This window comes from Vitis vinifera, chromosome 14, assembly GCF_030704535.1.
Source record: "Vitis vinifera cultivar Pinot Noir 40024 chromosome 14, ASM3070453v1".
Classification (NCBI taxonomy): domain Eukaryota; kingdom Viridiplantae; phylum Streptophyta; class Magnoliopsida; order Vitales; family Vitaceae; genus Vitis; species Vitis vinifera.
This window is the reverse complement of record NC_081818.1, coordinates 25,832,277-25,849,978: the sequence shown is the minus strand read 5'-3', so window position 1 is coordinate 25,849,978 and position 17,702 is coordinate 25,832,277. Positions and strand designations below refer to the sequence as shown.

Here is a 17,702-nt window from a genome sequence, read left to right as displayed (position 1 = left end):
AAGAAAGTGCTCCACTAGGGGCTCATCTCAACCAAATGAAAGGGGAATATGCCCCAGTATAGATATCTAATGCACAACCAAAGGATGAATCCAATATCCTCAATGAATTGTCTCCAAACCCAAAAATCCATCAAACACCAATATGCCAAGCGAAGAGAGACACCAAATGCTGCCAAAAGCATCTTTCAGAAAAGAGAACATAGTAACGACCATACTTCAACCAATCTACAAAAGCCTGACCAAGTGAAGACTGTCAAAGATAACGTCTGATCTCGTGGCCTCAGGGTGGTCTTAAGACACGGGACGTAACGTAGGCCAAGGTGATAGGGTGAAAGAAATAAAGGGAGACTATGCTCAAATACCCAATGATCAAACCCGTACCCTCGTGTACAAGATGTAATGCATAGAAAAATCTCATGAGTCATGGACTTAGAAGTAACCAAAGGGAATGTTGATAGCGAAATGAGAGAAAGGATGAATGGTCAAACCATCAATGAAATATGTGAATGATGTGAAGAAGGTATCAAATCAGTAATGGGTATCAATATGTAGGAAATGAATAAAAGGTGGAACAAAGATCTGGAAAGAGGTAATGGGATACAAAAGAAAGCAATGAGAAAGTGGAATGAGTGATGATCAACCCATGTTAGTACAATAAAGGAAAGTCATATCACCAATGATGGAATGGTGGGTAAGACAATGATCCGGAGACCCTAGTAAAAAGATTACTCATCTCTCATACCTAGTATATATCAAACATGATCCAAGAAGCATAGGATCTCATAGAACTCTCATATGAACCCTCGACACTCCAAATGCATAACAAGAGTGGCTCAAGGAGTGAAAAACTCATAAAAAACTCACAAAAACCCACAATGACAAATATACCCAATAAATGAACCTCAAAATGTGGCATAAATGCCCAATGGAACGAGATACCATACATGAGCATATCATTGCGCTTTTTTTTTCTTTTTTTTTTCTTTTTTTTTCTTTATTTATTTATTTATTTATTTATTTATTTTGCACATGCTCTGATCATTAATAAATCAAACTCCAATGGGAAAAATATAAGGAATAAACAAACTCTCTCAAATCACTGATGAATACATGAACCCTATCCCATGAGATAACCTCTCAAACCAAAATCTCCGAATCAATGTCAAATGATGGAATGAATAGAGTGATATGACTACCCTCTTTGCACTAAGACGTGAAGAATCATCAACCCAGGGAAGAGAATAGATAAGATGAAGCAAATAATGATAGAGGCAAGAAAGAGAATGAACATGTGGCGATAATAAAATAGAACAAATAGGGTGATAAAAGGATGGTAACAAAATGAGAAGATAGACCTATAAGTCTAAAGCTCATGAGACTTTCCTAGCAAAGCATGCATATACATCAAAGGGCCCCAACCCTGGTATAGAAATGGTAATCAAAGCTATAAGAAAGAAATAAGGCTATAACATACCACGCGAAGCTCAATAGGCTAGCAACGGTCTAATATATAGAGGTGATAAAGTATGAGGCTAACCGAAATGATGGCCACCCATCCTACGACCATGGTATCAAACATAATACTTCTTTAGTTGATCCACATTGGTAGGCTCTGAAAATTGGTTTCCATCTAAGTTTATCAACCATGCAGCCCTTTCTGGAGTCAACTCTCTAATGAAATACGATGTACTCCAAGTAAGCCCCTAGGGTCTCCTGGAATAGATGAATCTCCATAACCATAACTGGGCTAACATCGTCCTTAAACACATCATTGATTCGTCCCTAGCAGCGGCAGTGGCAACGGCACCATTTGATTCGAGGTTCGATCCCCGGCAACGGCGCCATTTGATTCGTGCCCAATTGGTGTCTCAACTGATTCGTGTCCAGCTGGTGCTCCTTGATTGAGGGAGTAATCAACAAAATTTATAACCTATTACACCATTTACTAGGGTAGCAGAGACAAAGCTACTATAGCATAGTGGCTCTAGGATTGTTCACTGGGATGGGTTTTCACTTTGCAAATGATATTAATTCAAAGCTGAATTGGTGCCTTTTCATTTCAAGGTTAGCTTTAAAAGAAAACATAAAGATGTTTGAATGAAAAAGATTTAGATTTAAACTAACCAAAAATAGTAACTGATTTTACTTACAAAGAAAAGTGTTTCTTGGAGTTTAGATCACTAGGCTCAGGTTCCTCATACAAAAAGGGAGTTCCGGTCACTTGTTTCTTTTCCTCGTATTAGAGAATTAACATATAGTTCATTCTCTAACTGGTATTGTACAGATGCTTCCCATTAATGGGTTCAAACACTAAATCCCTCTCACTAATGCACCTTGCAATGGCTCATACCTCTCACCTAGCACTTGCCATTCAAGGTGATCTTTAACCTTGGATTACCCGTCAAAAGCTCGCAAGAGATAACTAATGGATGTCTCCTTGGAGTCCAAAAGCTTACCAAGTGTTGGCTATTCTAGAAAATCCTACCTTCAAACCACCTCCCAAAAGCTCGCAAGAGATAAACTAGTGAATCTCCATGGACGGAGATCACTTGCCTTACCAAGTGTTGGCCCAGGTGATTTAAAGGCATTTTAAGTTAACTAAAAAGATAAAAACCATTAACGGGTCACACTTTCTCTTCATTAAAAACTAAAACAACAAAACTTCCAAATTATGCATGTGGAAACTTACCCGGCTTTCCTTACTCCAAGAGACAAAAAGCTTAGCCTCTCATCCTCTGAGGAAAAATCCTCAGAGTTTGGTTGGCTAGAAAGAAAACTAACAAGAAAACAAGAATATATATGAAAAACAGAGCAAGTGCTCTGTTCGTTGATTCTATATATGATATATCTATATATTGATCGATCCCCTTTACAATGGATGCAAGGGAATATATATAGAGATGTTTTTCCAACCTTCCTAACTAAGAAATCTTATGGTTGGTGGATTACAAGGAGAAGAATGGAAATTTATACAAAAATATCTGAAGAAAAGATCTAAAAGAGTCGGTGCACAAATATCGGGAAGCACTAAGGACCATTTCGCAAGAGAAAATGGTGTCTGCGAGATTTCGCAGACACTCAAGAAGGGCTGCGAAATCACTTCGCAGCAAAAGGTATTCTCGCAGGGCTGCGAAGTTGGCTTCCACCTTGAGGTTCTCAGCTTCCAGCTTGCGGCATATATCGGGCAACTTCAGGAGGGAATCCACAACACTGTACAAAAAGGCTGCGAAATCACTTCGCAACAAAAGGGTGATTTCGCAACACTTTGCAAAATGCTTCCTTCAGCTTGGAGTGATTGGCTTGTAATGGCTGTAACTTCTTCGTTTCAACTCCAAATTGCATACCGTTTGAAGCATTGGATTCTTGACTTCCTGAGCTTTGAAATGGTATATATTATGTAGAAAATGGACTTCGGGAAGTGCTCCAAAAGTGGCTGACATGACTGTCATTAAGAATGCTTCATGGCAGATTTCTCTTTGCTTTCCCTCCTTGCATTCCGGATTTGCTTATGGAAAAGGACTTCAAAGCTTTGGTTCTTCATGAATTTGAGCTTCCAAAAGCTTTGCCATAACTTGTTCAAGTAGCTCCTCCATCATTTGGCATGCTTGAATTGATTCATAAGCTGATAAAAACATGTAAACTTGCCACAAAATGGTTAAAACCAATTACTAAGGACCTTAATGAATTAATTGGGTTAAATGAATATGATTACTACTCAAAGGTGCTTAAAACCATTATAATTAGGTCTACAAAATAGCACTTTTTGGTAGTAATCAATCATCAACATAAGCGGAATTCCCCAACATAAATAAATTGAATCTCTCCTGAACTCTCAACAATGAATATCCCAAGCATATCGAGAGAGTGAACTATCTCTGGCTAATCTATGCTAGCCATCCAACTATCATCCAACACATCCATCTCAGGCTCACCATGAAGAAAACCATGTCAATCAAATCTCACATCTTAGAGAAACAAAACTATCATCCTCTATAAGAACTCTCATCTGATAAACTTTAACTCATAATCCACTAAACTGATCATATGTATGAAGTCATCCTCAACAATGTCACTGGCTAACTGGGTAGTGGGGGTGGGTGGTAATGAATCATACGACATCTCATCCTAAATCGAATGCTATCTATCTCACTATCCATCAATCATTTGGCTCAAACCTGCTAATGTCTCTTGAATAGAGTCGTGGTGACTGTAATTCGATCAACTATAACATGCTGAAGATCCATACCTGACTGCTTTGAAACCCTGATCAATTTATCTCCAACTCTGATCTAAGAAGTCGAATCTAAACTGAAGCGAATAACCCTCCTATAAGGTGCAAAGGCACGAAAAGATAAATGACATGAAGAAAACTCAAAAAAGTTGGAGACACACTAATCACAAAGTAGAAAGGTGGCCCAATTGAAACTCAAATATGTACCAATCTCTAAGCACACCAAAAGGAGACTACGGAGAGGATAACTGAACCCAATTGTGACCAAGGCAGCTCTGAAGGTCCACAAATGCACCCACGTGTAGGAATGAAACCTTAATTGGGTCTAGGCTAACCTACAAGGTTGAGGTGGCTCTATAAGATAAAATGGGTGGGTCAAAGGATCCCTAGCAGAAGCGATTGTACCTTCTGGTGGTACGCAACCCTCTGCACGCCTCCAAGGAGACGGAGTGCTTCCATGCAAGGTGTTCATTACCTCCACACATGCACTTCCTCGCGTTCCCAAGGGGTTTCTTAAATGTGAAGGCTCTCCCATCTCTCAACACTCAGGGATAATCTAAAGTGCACAATGAAGGATATGGGTGCATCCGAAAAACCTAAGATCTAAAGTGAGATAGTGAACAAAGACAAGCAATCATACAATCATGCAAGAGAAAAGGGTTGTCATGCAACAAGCAGTCATACCAAGTAGATAAGTATCATACAATCAAAGTCCTATCTAGCATATGTGAGAGTGAATCATGCTAAAGTGAGCAAGCAATCAAGTGATCATCCAAGGCAATCAAACATGTCAAGATAGCAAAACAATCAAGCAAGCAAATCAAATCACCTTGCCCAAAAAAAGAGGTACCCATTGATCGACCAATTAAACGCCACATTTTCCTCAACTAGTGTTCAAGCTTGATCCTCAAAATCCCCAGTGGAGTCGCCAATTTGTGGACCCGCATTTTTCACGTGCGCCCCCACTCGATCGACGAGACTTGCTTTTTATTTGTGAAAAATTAATTTTTGGAAAAGTCGGAGTCGCCACTTATTTTATTTTATTTTTGAAAGGGAAAATAAAACAAGAAATAAAACCCTAAAAAAAATGACTCCATAATTTTTGGAAAAAGCATGTCTGTGAAAAAAACCCGAGTCTAAGTCCGGGGATCAAGTTACTTATTGGAAAGGTACCTTTAAAAGGTAGCACCCCTCTAAGCCCTATAAAGGTCTCTACTGACTAAGTTGACGGAAATATGGCAATTAATCGATTGATCATTGATACCTAAGTAGGCTAGGTGATTTTAAAGTGTGGCATGTCAAACACAATCAAATTACAATAAATGAGAGTTAGGGTGCGTACCTGAACCGCTTTTCAAGCGCTATCATAAAACATAAAAGTTAGTGTAGAAATGTAGCACACAACATTTGTTTTATTCAAGCAAGTCAGGCATATATCAAGTCATCCAAGAATCACGTCAAATATGGATATGGTCATCAATGGCATACAAGTCCATAGAGTTCTAAAAAATAGATGAGAAGAGAGCGTACCTGGATAGCAAACTAGTACTCCTCTATGGGAATCAAGAGCATCTCAACAATAAATACGAAACAAATTCATGTATATCATCAAGAAGAATCAAAAATCAATTAAATACCAAACAATCATCTTTAAAATCAATATTAGTGAAGATATCAAGAATGTAGGACCACCCACCAAAGTCCATATTACTTTTGCACGTATTGATTCAATGAATTCCATTGTTTGGAATCATGAAGTTTGTTCATGCTTGGGAAAATCAAGAAAATCAATTGAAAATCAAATAAAATAGTGAAAAAGCGTGTCAGAAGGAAAATGGTAGCAAAAGGGTGTTGAAGTCTGGATTTTATTGCCTAGAGAAGGTCTAAAGATGAATTTTTCAAAGTTGAGAATGTTTAGTTGAACAATGGTTCAAAAATTCAATTTAAAACAATAAGTTCCCAATCAAAGAAGCGAATAGAGGAGAAGGTGTGTATAGCAAGGTTGCCATGAAGTGAGGCCGGGGAATTCTAGATAGAAGGGACCAATTCACTGCAAGAGTGTTCAACTGTCAAATGCTCCAACTTAAAAGACATCTTGGTTTATAAGCTCAATTGGATTCTCCTCAACAAAAATCAAATACTGAATTGAAGGTTCAGAACTTCCAATTTTCTGCATTGTTGTATTTCTTGCATTTTGTGTTATTTCCCACCACCGAGACTTGGTTCAGCAGTATTGTCGGAGTTTGCTTTTTGATTGCGGGCGGAAATGGATCTGGCGAATCGTGAGTATCTGACGAGCCAAGCTATCCGGGTGGAGTGTGAATCGTTGGCCACAGATGCTATCAGGATAAGCATTATCGAAGGATCCGAACATGTCTGCCCGGGGAAGTTGAATCGTCCTCCTCTCTCATCCGGCGACGGGCGCCGGATGTGAAATATCCGGAGAAGGTGGAACGTCGGCCGGATAGAATTGCGGTTGTGATATCCGAAGAGAGTGGGATATCGGCCGGATAGAATTGCGGCTGTGAGGCATCCAGAGAAAACGAGATGTTGGCCGGATGGAATTGCGACTGTGAGACATCAGAAGAGAGTGGGATATCGGCCGGATAGAATTGTGGCTATGAGACATCTGGAGAGAGTGGGATGTCGGTCGGATAGAATTGCGGCTGTGAGACATCCGGAGAGAGTGGGATGTTGGCCGGATAGAATTGCGGCTGTGAGACATCCGAGTGGAATTGGTGAGAATTTCCGTCCGGGTGGAATGAGCGATGCCATAAACTAAGAACCCTCAAGAACTATGGTAACATCTGCATCTGTTTAACTCCAAGAAAAACCCGTTTTGCACAGCCTTTATCAAGTTCCCAACTTTCTCGGAATGCTCATGGTCTCCATATTCGAGAATACCAAGGTAAAGAAATGGAAGAAACGTAGATACAGAAGCACGCAAAAAGACCAAGAAAGAAAAGAAAAGAAAACAGGGGAAAAGAAGACAGTTGGTAGGTATTTTAAAGCCAGGTTGGGACATAAATGGGGGCAAGACCCATAGCATCAAATTCAAAGGTAAACTTATATTCAGATTGCTTTCAGATGGAACCAAAGACATTAAAAGGAATATTAAAATAGCATAAACATGTAAGCAAACCAGTCTCAACTAATCAAATTGTGGCCTTTGCGTCCACACCAAACGACAAGAATGAATCTTCAGAAAACTAAGAAGTCAGGAAAGATTGAAACTAAATGGTGATATAGCAAAAATTTGGAAACATACCTGCACGTTCTCATCTCCAATTGCTTGGTTCCAGTCTGCTGCACCTTTTCCCGACTGAGAAATCTGCTCCCCAAACCTTTTTCCGTCCACCAATCTTCTCTCTCTCTATACGTATTCCAAGTCCCTCTCTTCTATGCCTCCTTTCAGACGATCCTCTCATGCCTCCTCTCTTCTTTTCCCTTTCCACTTATATTTGTCTCAACCTCTCAAACCAAATATGCTAAAGAAAATCCACTTTCCTTTTTTGAAAATCAGAATGCTCCTTTAGGATCTCTTATTTCCATATGTATGCAGCCACATTAATTCCTTTTTCCCTCACAAAATATTTTTCTTACGTTTTTGAGTGCACATACCTTAGTGAGATTTGAATAGTAGCCCCCATTCTCTTGCCAAACAAAAAAAAACGAAAATAGAGAGAATAAAAAAATAAAAAAAAAGTTAGCAATCTTACAACTTATCAAGGATTAAAATAAAATAAAAATAAATAAAGTAAAACATAATAAATGAAATGAAATGAAACAGTCCATCCCATGCGGGCCATGCAAGTCATACAAGTCACGCTAAAAAAAGTCTTAATGGGCCAAGTGCGTTTAAAAGGGCTTAGGTGAACCTAAATGAGCCTAAGGTTGGGACAAGGGTGCCTAAATGGACCTAGGGTGTCTAAATGGGCCAAGTAGACTACCCTAAAAGCTATCCTAAAAATGAATGAAAAACCTAAGTCTAGAATAGGGTTGCCAAGGTTCACAATAAGGGGTCAGATAATCCCTCAACCAAAGTCTTCGAGGTGACTCAGAAAAAGGTAAGTTATACGAGGAATAATGGGCCACTAAGGAGTTACTGTGGAGCACTGAAAACAAATTTAAAGACATGTGCTAAAGGGACAAAATTGAGGTCTACATCTACAGTTATTGCATTACAGGTTTTACTCATTTAATGAATTGTACATAGTTTCATACTTCCAATTATTGTGATATTAATGTTATTCTCATTTGATTTCATTTTGATGACAAAAAAACATATTCTTAAGTAGAATTTGATGAAATTAGAGGAGAATTGACTACTTTTTTGTTATGACTAATCATGAATCATGTTGATGTATCGTGATCATGTATGGTGAGTCCCTTAGTTGTATGATATTACTTATTCTTTACAAACTATTTTTATATCAAAATGGGAAAAAGAAAAAAAGAAAACATTAGTACTTAGATTTGTTTATTTTTTATAACATTAATTAATTTTTATTTTCAATAAGAACTCTAAAACTCATTAAACTATGAAATGCAGGATACACTCTTGGGAGGACAGTATGAAGAATAAAAAGAAATGAGAAAGAGGTAACAAGATTTTTAGTTTTTAGATGTGACTCTTATGTCATATATTATAGAACATAAACGTTACTTTATTAAGAATTTTGGGTTTTTGGATGCAACTCTTGTGTCATTTTATGGTTAGCCGGTTTTATGCATATGAAATGCAAATATACATGAATGTTGGGATGCTTAACATTTTTAAATCATGTTTTAATGTGCATTCACTTTTCTTTTTTAGTTTTGGTGGGTTTGATGTACTATCGTTTTGTACATTTGATATACAAATATTAGATATGTAATGTATTACAAGTTAATCCATAAGCATTATAAAAATATAAGTTAAATGTGATATGATTATTATATTTATAGACAAAACATGCACAGGTTGATCTTATTTATTAATAGGCTAATCAACCAAAAACAACCATATCTTCCATAATCATTTACAATAATGTGACACCATAACTCAAAGGTGATTCATTTAACATGACACCATAACTCAAAGGTGATGCATTTAATATGACACCTTATATTTAAGCATCACTAAAAATATATGGTGTCGCTTCTGAATGTGTCACTATTTATCTGCTTTGGTGTCGCTTCCAAATACGTCACCAATTGGTACCCTCCATGGTGTCAATGGCTAAAGTGATGCTATGTTGTAGCAACACCCTATGTTTACAATGACTCATTATAAATGTCTACTACATATTTTTCCTTGTAGAGCTAGCTTGGTTGTATTTGCATTGAATATTTATATTATCTCATAGAATTAAGTTGATTTAAAATGGGTTAAATTCATCTTATTGATTTTTATTCTAAAAAATATTTCAAGTTAATATTTTACAGCCCATTTATTTAATAAAAAAGAAAATTTTCACATGAGGAAAAATTGAAACATAGGAAGGGCAAAATGCTTGATTATCCTTGGGCTGATGGGATAGATGATCAGGCGATCTGTCGACCGATGAGGTTGAGAATTGTCTCAAATTACTAATTGATATAGATTCTTTGTTATAAAAAAAATATAATATAAAATATTTTTTATATTCATATGTCATTGTAATATTAGATTTCCTTATATAATAAGAAAAATTATTAAGTTTACAAATATTCTAGGTTATAAGAGGGAAAAGTTATGAGATGAAGATGGACTTATAAAGACAATATATATGTAGTGGATAAAGATATGGAGAAAAATGAGAGATACATGGTAGAACGAAAGAACTCATGGTTAAGGGTATAAATATAAGGAGTGGAATGATTTTATCTCATTTACGAATGTAGGCATGTTTGGTCAAACTACATTAAAACATCATGTATCTTATATGAATTATTTTATCTTTGTGTTTTTTAATTAATATTGTTTATATTAAAGCATTCGTTGACACAATAATATTGTGTCGGGAAATGGTTAGTAGATTGTTAATGCAGTAGTTAGGTTGACAATTTTATTCCAAAAATCACCGATTTGGATCAACTTAATTTCCTTTAAGACTTATACACCTCAAAAGCCAATTAAAGGGTTAAATAAGCAAAATTTAGAAAGTACTAAGGCAAGAAAACTATTTTCCTTGAACTATATTTGATTTCAAAAAAGTATTAAGGAAAGAAAAAAATATTAAGAAAAATTATTTTCTTATATTTCGATTTATTATGAAAAATACAAAAAAAAACAAATATAATTAAAATTAATTAGACATTTATATATTTTTAAATTATTTACTTTTTATATAGAAGAGTTAATACAAGTGAAATGAGTCCGAAATGACATTTATTGACTTTAAATCTTTTTTTTTTTTTTTTATTTACCTTCACTTTCTCTTTTCCTTATATTTTTTTCTTTATTTTCTTTCCCTTACATTTTTATTCACATTTTCCGGAACCAAACATAACCTAAAACATAGTAGATGGCAACCGAAGAGGAAAATGTTATATAAGTCATCTAATTTGAAATGGGATTTTAACCATGAGTTAATCTTATTATTTTTTATTTTAAAAGATTTTTCAAATATTTACCCATCCATCCATTTATTTAATGCAAAAACGAAAATAAAAAAGAGTTTTACATGAGAGGTGCAGGGCTAAAATGGCAAGATGCTTCGTCGTCTATGGGTTGATGGGATAAATGATCAAGTGATCTATTAGCCTTAACATGAATTGGGGTATTCCCTGATCATGAGCGCATGATAATATGTCGGCGGACATAAAGGATGATGTAGGTGCCAACCGATATTAGTCACTTTAAGAGTGTATATTCAGATGAGGTAAAACCATGTACAATATGCTTCAAACTTAATAGATTTTATTAGGGTTATGTTTTATATCTATAGGGCTTCAAGAAACCTTGGAGGTAGTTTAGAATAGAGTAACAGTACTATAAATTGAGAGTTTACATAAAAACTCGTATTTCAAACCTTAGAAACAAAAAAAAAAAAAAAAAAACTGACAATCCCCCAACAGATGACAGGTGAAACTTCAGTCCGACAAATCAGATTTAGTAGCTCACCACCTGAAAAACAAATACAGAGTACTCCATCAAATTAAGTATGATATGATCAGGGTTAAGCATGAAGAAAATCACTGATATATGGAAACAGTTATTTTGGTTTGAAAGCTTGTGGATGGATACCTGTTCAAGTTCCATGTTGTCTTCTTTCCCATTTGCATTTCTTTTGCAGACGTGCAACATTCACTGTGATAACCACCATCACTCTATCTTTCATCTCATCCAGGAACCGGAAGTAGGCTCGCCTCCAAGACCTATTTATTATCAAAGGGCCAAAAACTGCCCAAAATCCCACCACAAATCCAGGCCCCATGCTGACGTAGAACCACCTCATTTCAAACTCATCATCATGATCTTCATTACCCGCCCTGGAAGAATCAGTAGTAGCTTTATCATCGCCTGGGCACTTCATTGGCAGAGGATCCCCGCAGAGTGCAAGGTTATCCCTGTATATGGATGGGTCATTGAAGGTTTGGAACTGGTTGCTTGTTGGAATTATACCAGATAGTCTGTTGTAAGATAGGTTCAAGTGATTCAAGAAAGTCAGAGAAATCATGCTTGGTGGAATCGGGCCAGAGAGCTGGTTTCTTGAGAGGTCCAGAGTTTCTAATTGACTTAAGCCCCCAATGTCCTCTGGTATATTTCCTGTAAAATGGTTTATGGACAAGTTCAAGGTGCCAAGTCTTGAAAGATTTCTTATTTCAGGCAACTTTCCCGATAAATTATTGTCTGAAAGATCAATGATATTCACAAGATACAGAGTACTCTGATATATGAGTTCTCTTCCTTTCACCACAACTAACAATCGCCCCTCGTATCTCTCATCGCTGATTTCAGTAGCTATGCCACTCAAATTTCCCAAACAAGAAGGAACGGATCCTGACAGATTATTATGTGCAAGGTCCAATATATGAAGATGGGAAAGATTGCACACTTGGGAGGGAATGTTTCCATCAAAGAAGTTTGATCGCAGACTTAGAATCAACAACGATTGCATCTCTCCTATCCATGATGGAAGGTTTCCTGATAATCTATTGTCGCCAAGGTCAAAACTATCCATGTCCTTGCAATTCTGCAGAGAAAAAGGAATTTCCCCTGAAAGTTTGTTGCCACTCAGTATCAAGAACATAAGTGAATTCAGGGTGCCCATTGAGCTGGGGATCTCACCAGATAAGCTGTTATGTGCCATATCTACTTCGTACAAATCTGGTTTATCATTCCAAATCAAAGGAATTTCACCAGACAACTGATTATTTGAGATAACCAGATTTGTCAAACCCGTAATCTTAGCCATAGACAAGGGAATGGTACCATTTAGAGAGTTCCAAGAGACGTCAAAATTTGACAACCGGGGCATGGTTTTGCCAAAATCCCGGGGTATTGGTCCAGAAAATGAATTGTCACTCAAATACAATGAACTCAGATTAGAAGAAAAGTGTGGGAAAGGACCGTGAAAGCGGTTGGAGCTCAAATCCACAACAGCATTTTCTGTAAATTTCCATGAATTTGGGACCTTCCCGCTCAGTTGATTATTTGAAAAGTCCAGTAGGTGGAGCTGCAAGTCTAACTTCCAAAACCAATCAGGTATGGAGTCTGAAATCCTAGCATTGTTGAGCACTATTGTCTTCAGCTGGTTTTGGGTTCTCAGCCATGCAGGAAATTTGGGACCTAGATGGCATGCTTGGAGTTCCAGGTAACTGAGTTTAAAAGGAGGAATCCATTTAGAATTCACATTGAAGACCAAGGTGATGTTTGGAGATGACTTCTTGATTGACAACTCAATTAAGCTTGTGAGATTGGAGAAATGAGACTCTGTCACAACACAAACCCATGGATTCTCTGACAGATCCGCTGCAACCAATGCTGAGAGTTGGCCCACACTCTCTGGAATTATCCCATTCATTTGATTTTCAGAGATGTAGAATTCTTGCAAGGACGACAAATTTCCAATGGTGTTTGGAATTGACCCCACAAATGAGTTGCCCCACAGATGAAGAGACTTTAGGTTCTTCAGGTGTCCCAAAGAATTAGGAAGAAACCCATCCAGTTTATAATTGAACCCAAAATCCAGAGACTCTAAGCTACTACTGTTGACACACTCGGACAACCCATCTATCAATTCAGTTATCTCTCCACTAATAATGTTGAAAGATAGTTTGAGAGTTCGCAAGTTGCAAAGCTTTCCTAAGTTTCTTGGTAAGTGACCTCCAATCAATATATTAAAAGACAAATCAATGTATTCAAGGGAAATCAAGAAACCAAATCTGTCAGGAACACTGCCTTGAAGACTGTTGGAGTTGAGATCAAGGTATGCAAGACTACTAAAGTTGAACAACCAGTGAGGTATCGACGAATTGAAGCCATTGTTGGAGAGATCGAGCACCGAAAGTGAGGTGACATTACCAAATGGAAGAGAGAGACCAGGAAGGGAAGACAGGCCACATCCAGGTAAGCGTAGTTCCAAGAGTGAAGAAAGGGAGTTAACAGCTCGATGCCAATAAGCTGCAGCCTTGCTAAAATCTATATTTCCCAAATTAAGGTGTCTCAGAGAAGAAAGACCTGATAACCAGTGCAGGTCATTCTCAACTGATTCAAGAGAATAAGAGTTGAGATCAAGATAGAGCAAGCTAGAAAGGTTCCCTAGGTGGGGTGGGATAGTTCCACCGAAGGATGCACCTGAGAGATTGAGATATCTCAACCTCTTGAATGATCCAATGAACTTGGGGATTTCGAGTCCTCCAAAATTGTTCATGCTCAAGTCCAAGTACCTCAAATCTTTCAAATCAAGTAAAGAATGACTTATCTCGCCGCCAAATGCATGAGCTGCTCCATAGTCATCCGTAGCTTCATTGTCGGGGTCCGGACTTCTAGCATACTGGTTGCGGAGTTTGAGCTTGATGACTCGAGGTGGCCTTGAGTTGCACACCACACCACTCCATCTGCAGCAATCCAGGCCAACCCAGGAAGAGAGCCTGCCGGAAGGATCAGTAAGACCTTGTTTGAAATTAACAAGGGCTTTTCTCTCAATTTCAGTGCAGCTGGCATTGAGAACGACATTGCAGGAACCAAGTTTAACAGTTTCAAGATGGAGAAAAGTGGAGGAGAGGAAAATAAGCAGAAGGAAATGAATGGAGGCATTGATATCAGCCATGTACGATGATATTGCAGCCAGAAGTTCTATGTATGGACTCCACAAAATAATGATAAAATGCTTTTTGTAAGCCAGTTGAGATCATGTGTGGAGGTTTAGATATAAATACCATTCATCCCCTCGGCAAAAAATCCCTCTCTCTATCATTACTCATGATGAAATAAAATTCAATTAATTATTCAGAAAGTAAAATTCTTCATATGGATATAAATATTATTTGACATTTAGTCTTCACTTAAAATATTAATATTAACATATCTCAAAAAGCACGCTATGATAAATAAAAAAGGAAGAGGACATTTTCTAAGCATTAGCCATTATGACTACATTTGGGTCTTCAAATTTTATGTCATGTATTAAGATATTATCTTCCAAAGAACCTTATAAAAGAATTTTTAATTTATAATACGACTTTCATTAGGCATTTATAATACTTTCGTTTCGCAATTTTACAAAGAATTAATTAATATTTTTATGTAAATTTATTTTTAATAGTTTGTTATATAATAAAAATTGATTTTTGAATAAAGAATTTATTTATATCTAATTGAAGAATCACTTCAAATATTTTGATATATTTTAATTTTTCTATTGACATATGTTTGGAAGGAAATCGCTTCATGATTAACCTCTCCAAATCACTTCTAACAGCCTCAATACTTAATATCAAATTTAAATATTTGTACTATCAATAAACCACTAATTAAATAAGAGAATTCCTTGTCAAAATAAAATGCACAGCATATAGATTTGAATATTACACTTCAACAAGCAACCTTATCTTCTAAGTAAGCTTGAAATGTTGTCGAAACGAGCATCTCCTTCATGACTAGGGTAACGCTTTTCAACATCCAAATAAGTAGGGGTAATAAAGTTTAATATAATTCGTCAACATGACACGAACTCAACACACTTTTTACATATTTGAGTTGAGCATAAGTAGGTTTGGGTTAAATTTGTGTTGACCTAGATAACTTGTTTAATAAATAATTAATTTTTGGATCAACTTACATAACACAAATTGACCGGAATTGACCCTTTTAATAATCCTATTATTATCTTAATTATACTTTCAAACAAATTAACTCATTTTAAATTTATTTTTAAAAAAATAAGTCAATTGATTTATAAACATATTTGATTGAAACATTAATTATATAGAAATATAAAAGTTCCAACTCACTCTCATTATTAAAAAGGAGGATTTGATTATTAAATGGGTTAAATGAGTTATATGACATATTATGTATTTAATAATTAAATAGGATTTAAGCTTATATTTTTCACACAATTATTATTTACATTGAATTTGAGTTGAAAATAAAATATCTAAATTTTGACATGACCCAATACCAAGAATTACCACCCCTACAAAAAAGGATCCAATGTGGAAACCAACTTGGATGTAGGGTCATAGGTGGTGCTGAAGGCCAGGTCTAGACTGACGGAAAGCTACCAATCTGAGACCTCAACTATTGGTCGTTCAACCTCCGCGTAGAAAAATCAGATTTTTAACGAGTATGGGTCGAAGACTTGAGGTTCAGCGAATGGGGGGTCTACCCGTGTTTGGTACACTAGAAGCTTAACCCACAAAGTCTAATTTGCTTTTAATGTAAGGACATGACCTGTCGATTGGTCCCACGTATCTTGTAGAAGAGGAGAAAATTATATGACATAATCCCTACATACCTGAACTTTCCAGTCAGGACAGCCGCAGGGATTTCAGTTCTATATATGCTCTAGGAAATGGTTCCGGACCGTCTTAGCCTCAATGCTGATCACAATGCCAAAACGCCAACAACAATTCCTCATTTGAAATATCTGAATCATCTAGACCTCAGCATGAATAATTTTGGAGGAATGGGAATTCCAAGATTCATTGGATCACTAAGGTAGTTGAGATGTCTCAATCTCTCTGAAGCATCTTTGGTGGTACGATCCCTCCAAATACCGCAAGCCTTTCAAACTTGTGCAACCTTGATCAACGTACTCTTTTGGACCAAAGAGAATGGCCTGGAATGGCTGTTAGGCCTTTTTTTTCTTTGAAGTACCTTGACTTGGGAGGTATGGGTATTGACCTCAGCAAGGCTGCAGCCTACCGGCGGCTTCTCTCATATTTGAATAATTCAAGAGTGACGATGGAAATGAAATAAAATTTGATTATAGTGAAAATGAATTTTCACTTACAAGTAAGATTTCAATTCATTTATTTTTAAAAATATTTTTTTTATTCTGATTTTGTAAAAATAAAATTGTAAAAGGAATTTATATAATATAAACTAAACTTAATTCAAGTTTTATTAAAAATAAAAAATAATGATTACAAATAGATTAAAAAATAACTTTTAATAGAATATGAATAGTAATATTATAATAAAATCATAAATTATGTTTTTATAAATATTATAAAAAAAATGGATATTAAAATCCCCATAAGAGCATAATTGATTTATTTTGTTAAAAATAAATAAAACTAATTTTATGTTTTTAAAATAGAACATTATTTTTAAATCACACAGTGATACAAAATTTTATCATTTACTTTAAAAAAACTCCCAAATATGTTTTTTAAATGAAAATAAAGAATTATTTTAAACTATGTAGAACCTCGTTTAAATTATAAAATATTTTGGTCCCCAATCAGGCTAATGTACTAAATTAATAACATCGTTAATTGCATAAAATAATAATTTTAAAAAAAAATTCATAAAGGTCCAAGGAAATATGAATTAATAATGGATGAAGTACATTAAAAAATAACAAATAAAAATTATAATACAATATTGAGAAACATTTTACAACTTTTATTTTTCTCAATTCAACTCTTTTTTGGAATCATTGCATACTTGAAACTTTTTTATCTTTTTGGGCATTAAATTTTAATACTATGTCTATCTCTTTTAAGACACTTTTTATCTTCTATAATTATTAATTATCTCTTCTTTTTTTAAAGTATTTTAGACTTTTATATATTAACTTTTGATTATATCTATTGTTTTTGGATTTATAAGTACTATAAAATAGAAACATTATACTGTATCTAAAGATAAATTAATTAATTATTCATTTATTGATAAATTAATAATCCCGTTAAGATAATAATTTCTCTTGATCCTAAGCATATTATTTTATAGAGGTTGTATTTGTATTCATATTATTGTCAATATATTTCCTTTCCAATTTTATTATCATTGTTGCCTAAAACTGAAACATAAACAAATAATCATTCTACC

General features: G+C 35.6%; 1 protein-coding gene across 1 annotated transcript; it reads right to left on the bottom strand.

The window, feature by feature from the left end:
* Positions 1 to 11,094: 11,094 nt before the first annotated feature.
* Positions 11,095 to 14,621, bottom strand: LOC100246274 (receptor-like protein EIX2). The gene is made up of 2 exons (XM_003635256.4): positions 11,442 to 14,621; positions 11,095 to 11,321 (listed from the first exon to the last, which is right to left on the bottom strand). Exon 1 carries the CDS (start codon positions 14,467 to 14,469, stop codon positions 11,446 to 11,448), a length of 3,024 nt encoding a protein of 1,007 aa, XP_003635304.1. The 5' UTR covers positions 14,470 to 14,621; the 3' UTR covers positions 11,095 to 11,321; positions 11,442 to 11,445.
* Positions 14,622 to 17,702: the final 3,081 nt, after the last annotated feature.

Excerpts from the sequence above, each read along its gene's own strand:
- LOC100246274 (XM_003635256.4), bottom strand. The coding sequence starts at position 14,469 with ATGGCTGATATCAATGCCTCCATTCATTTCCTTCTGCTTATTTTCCTC.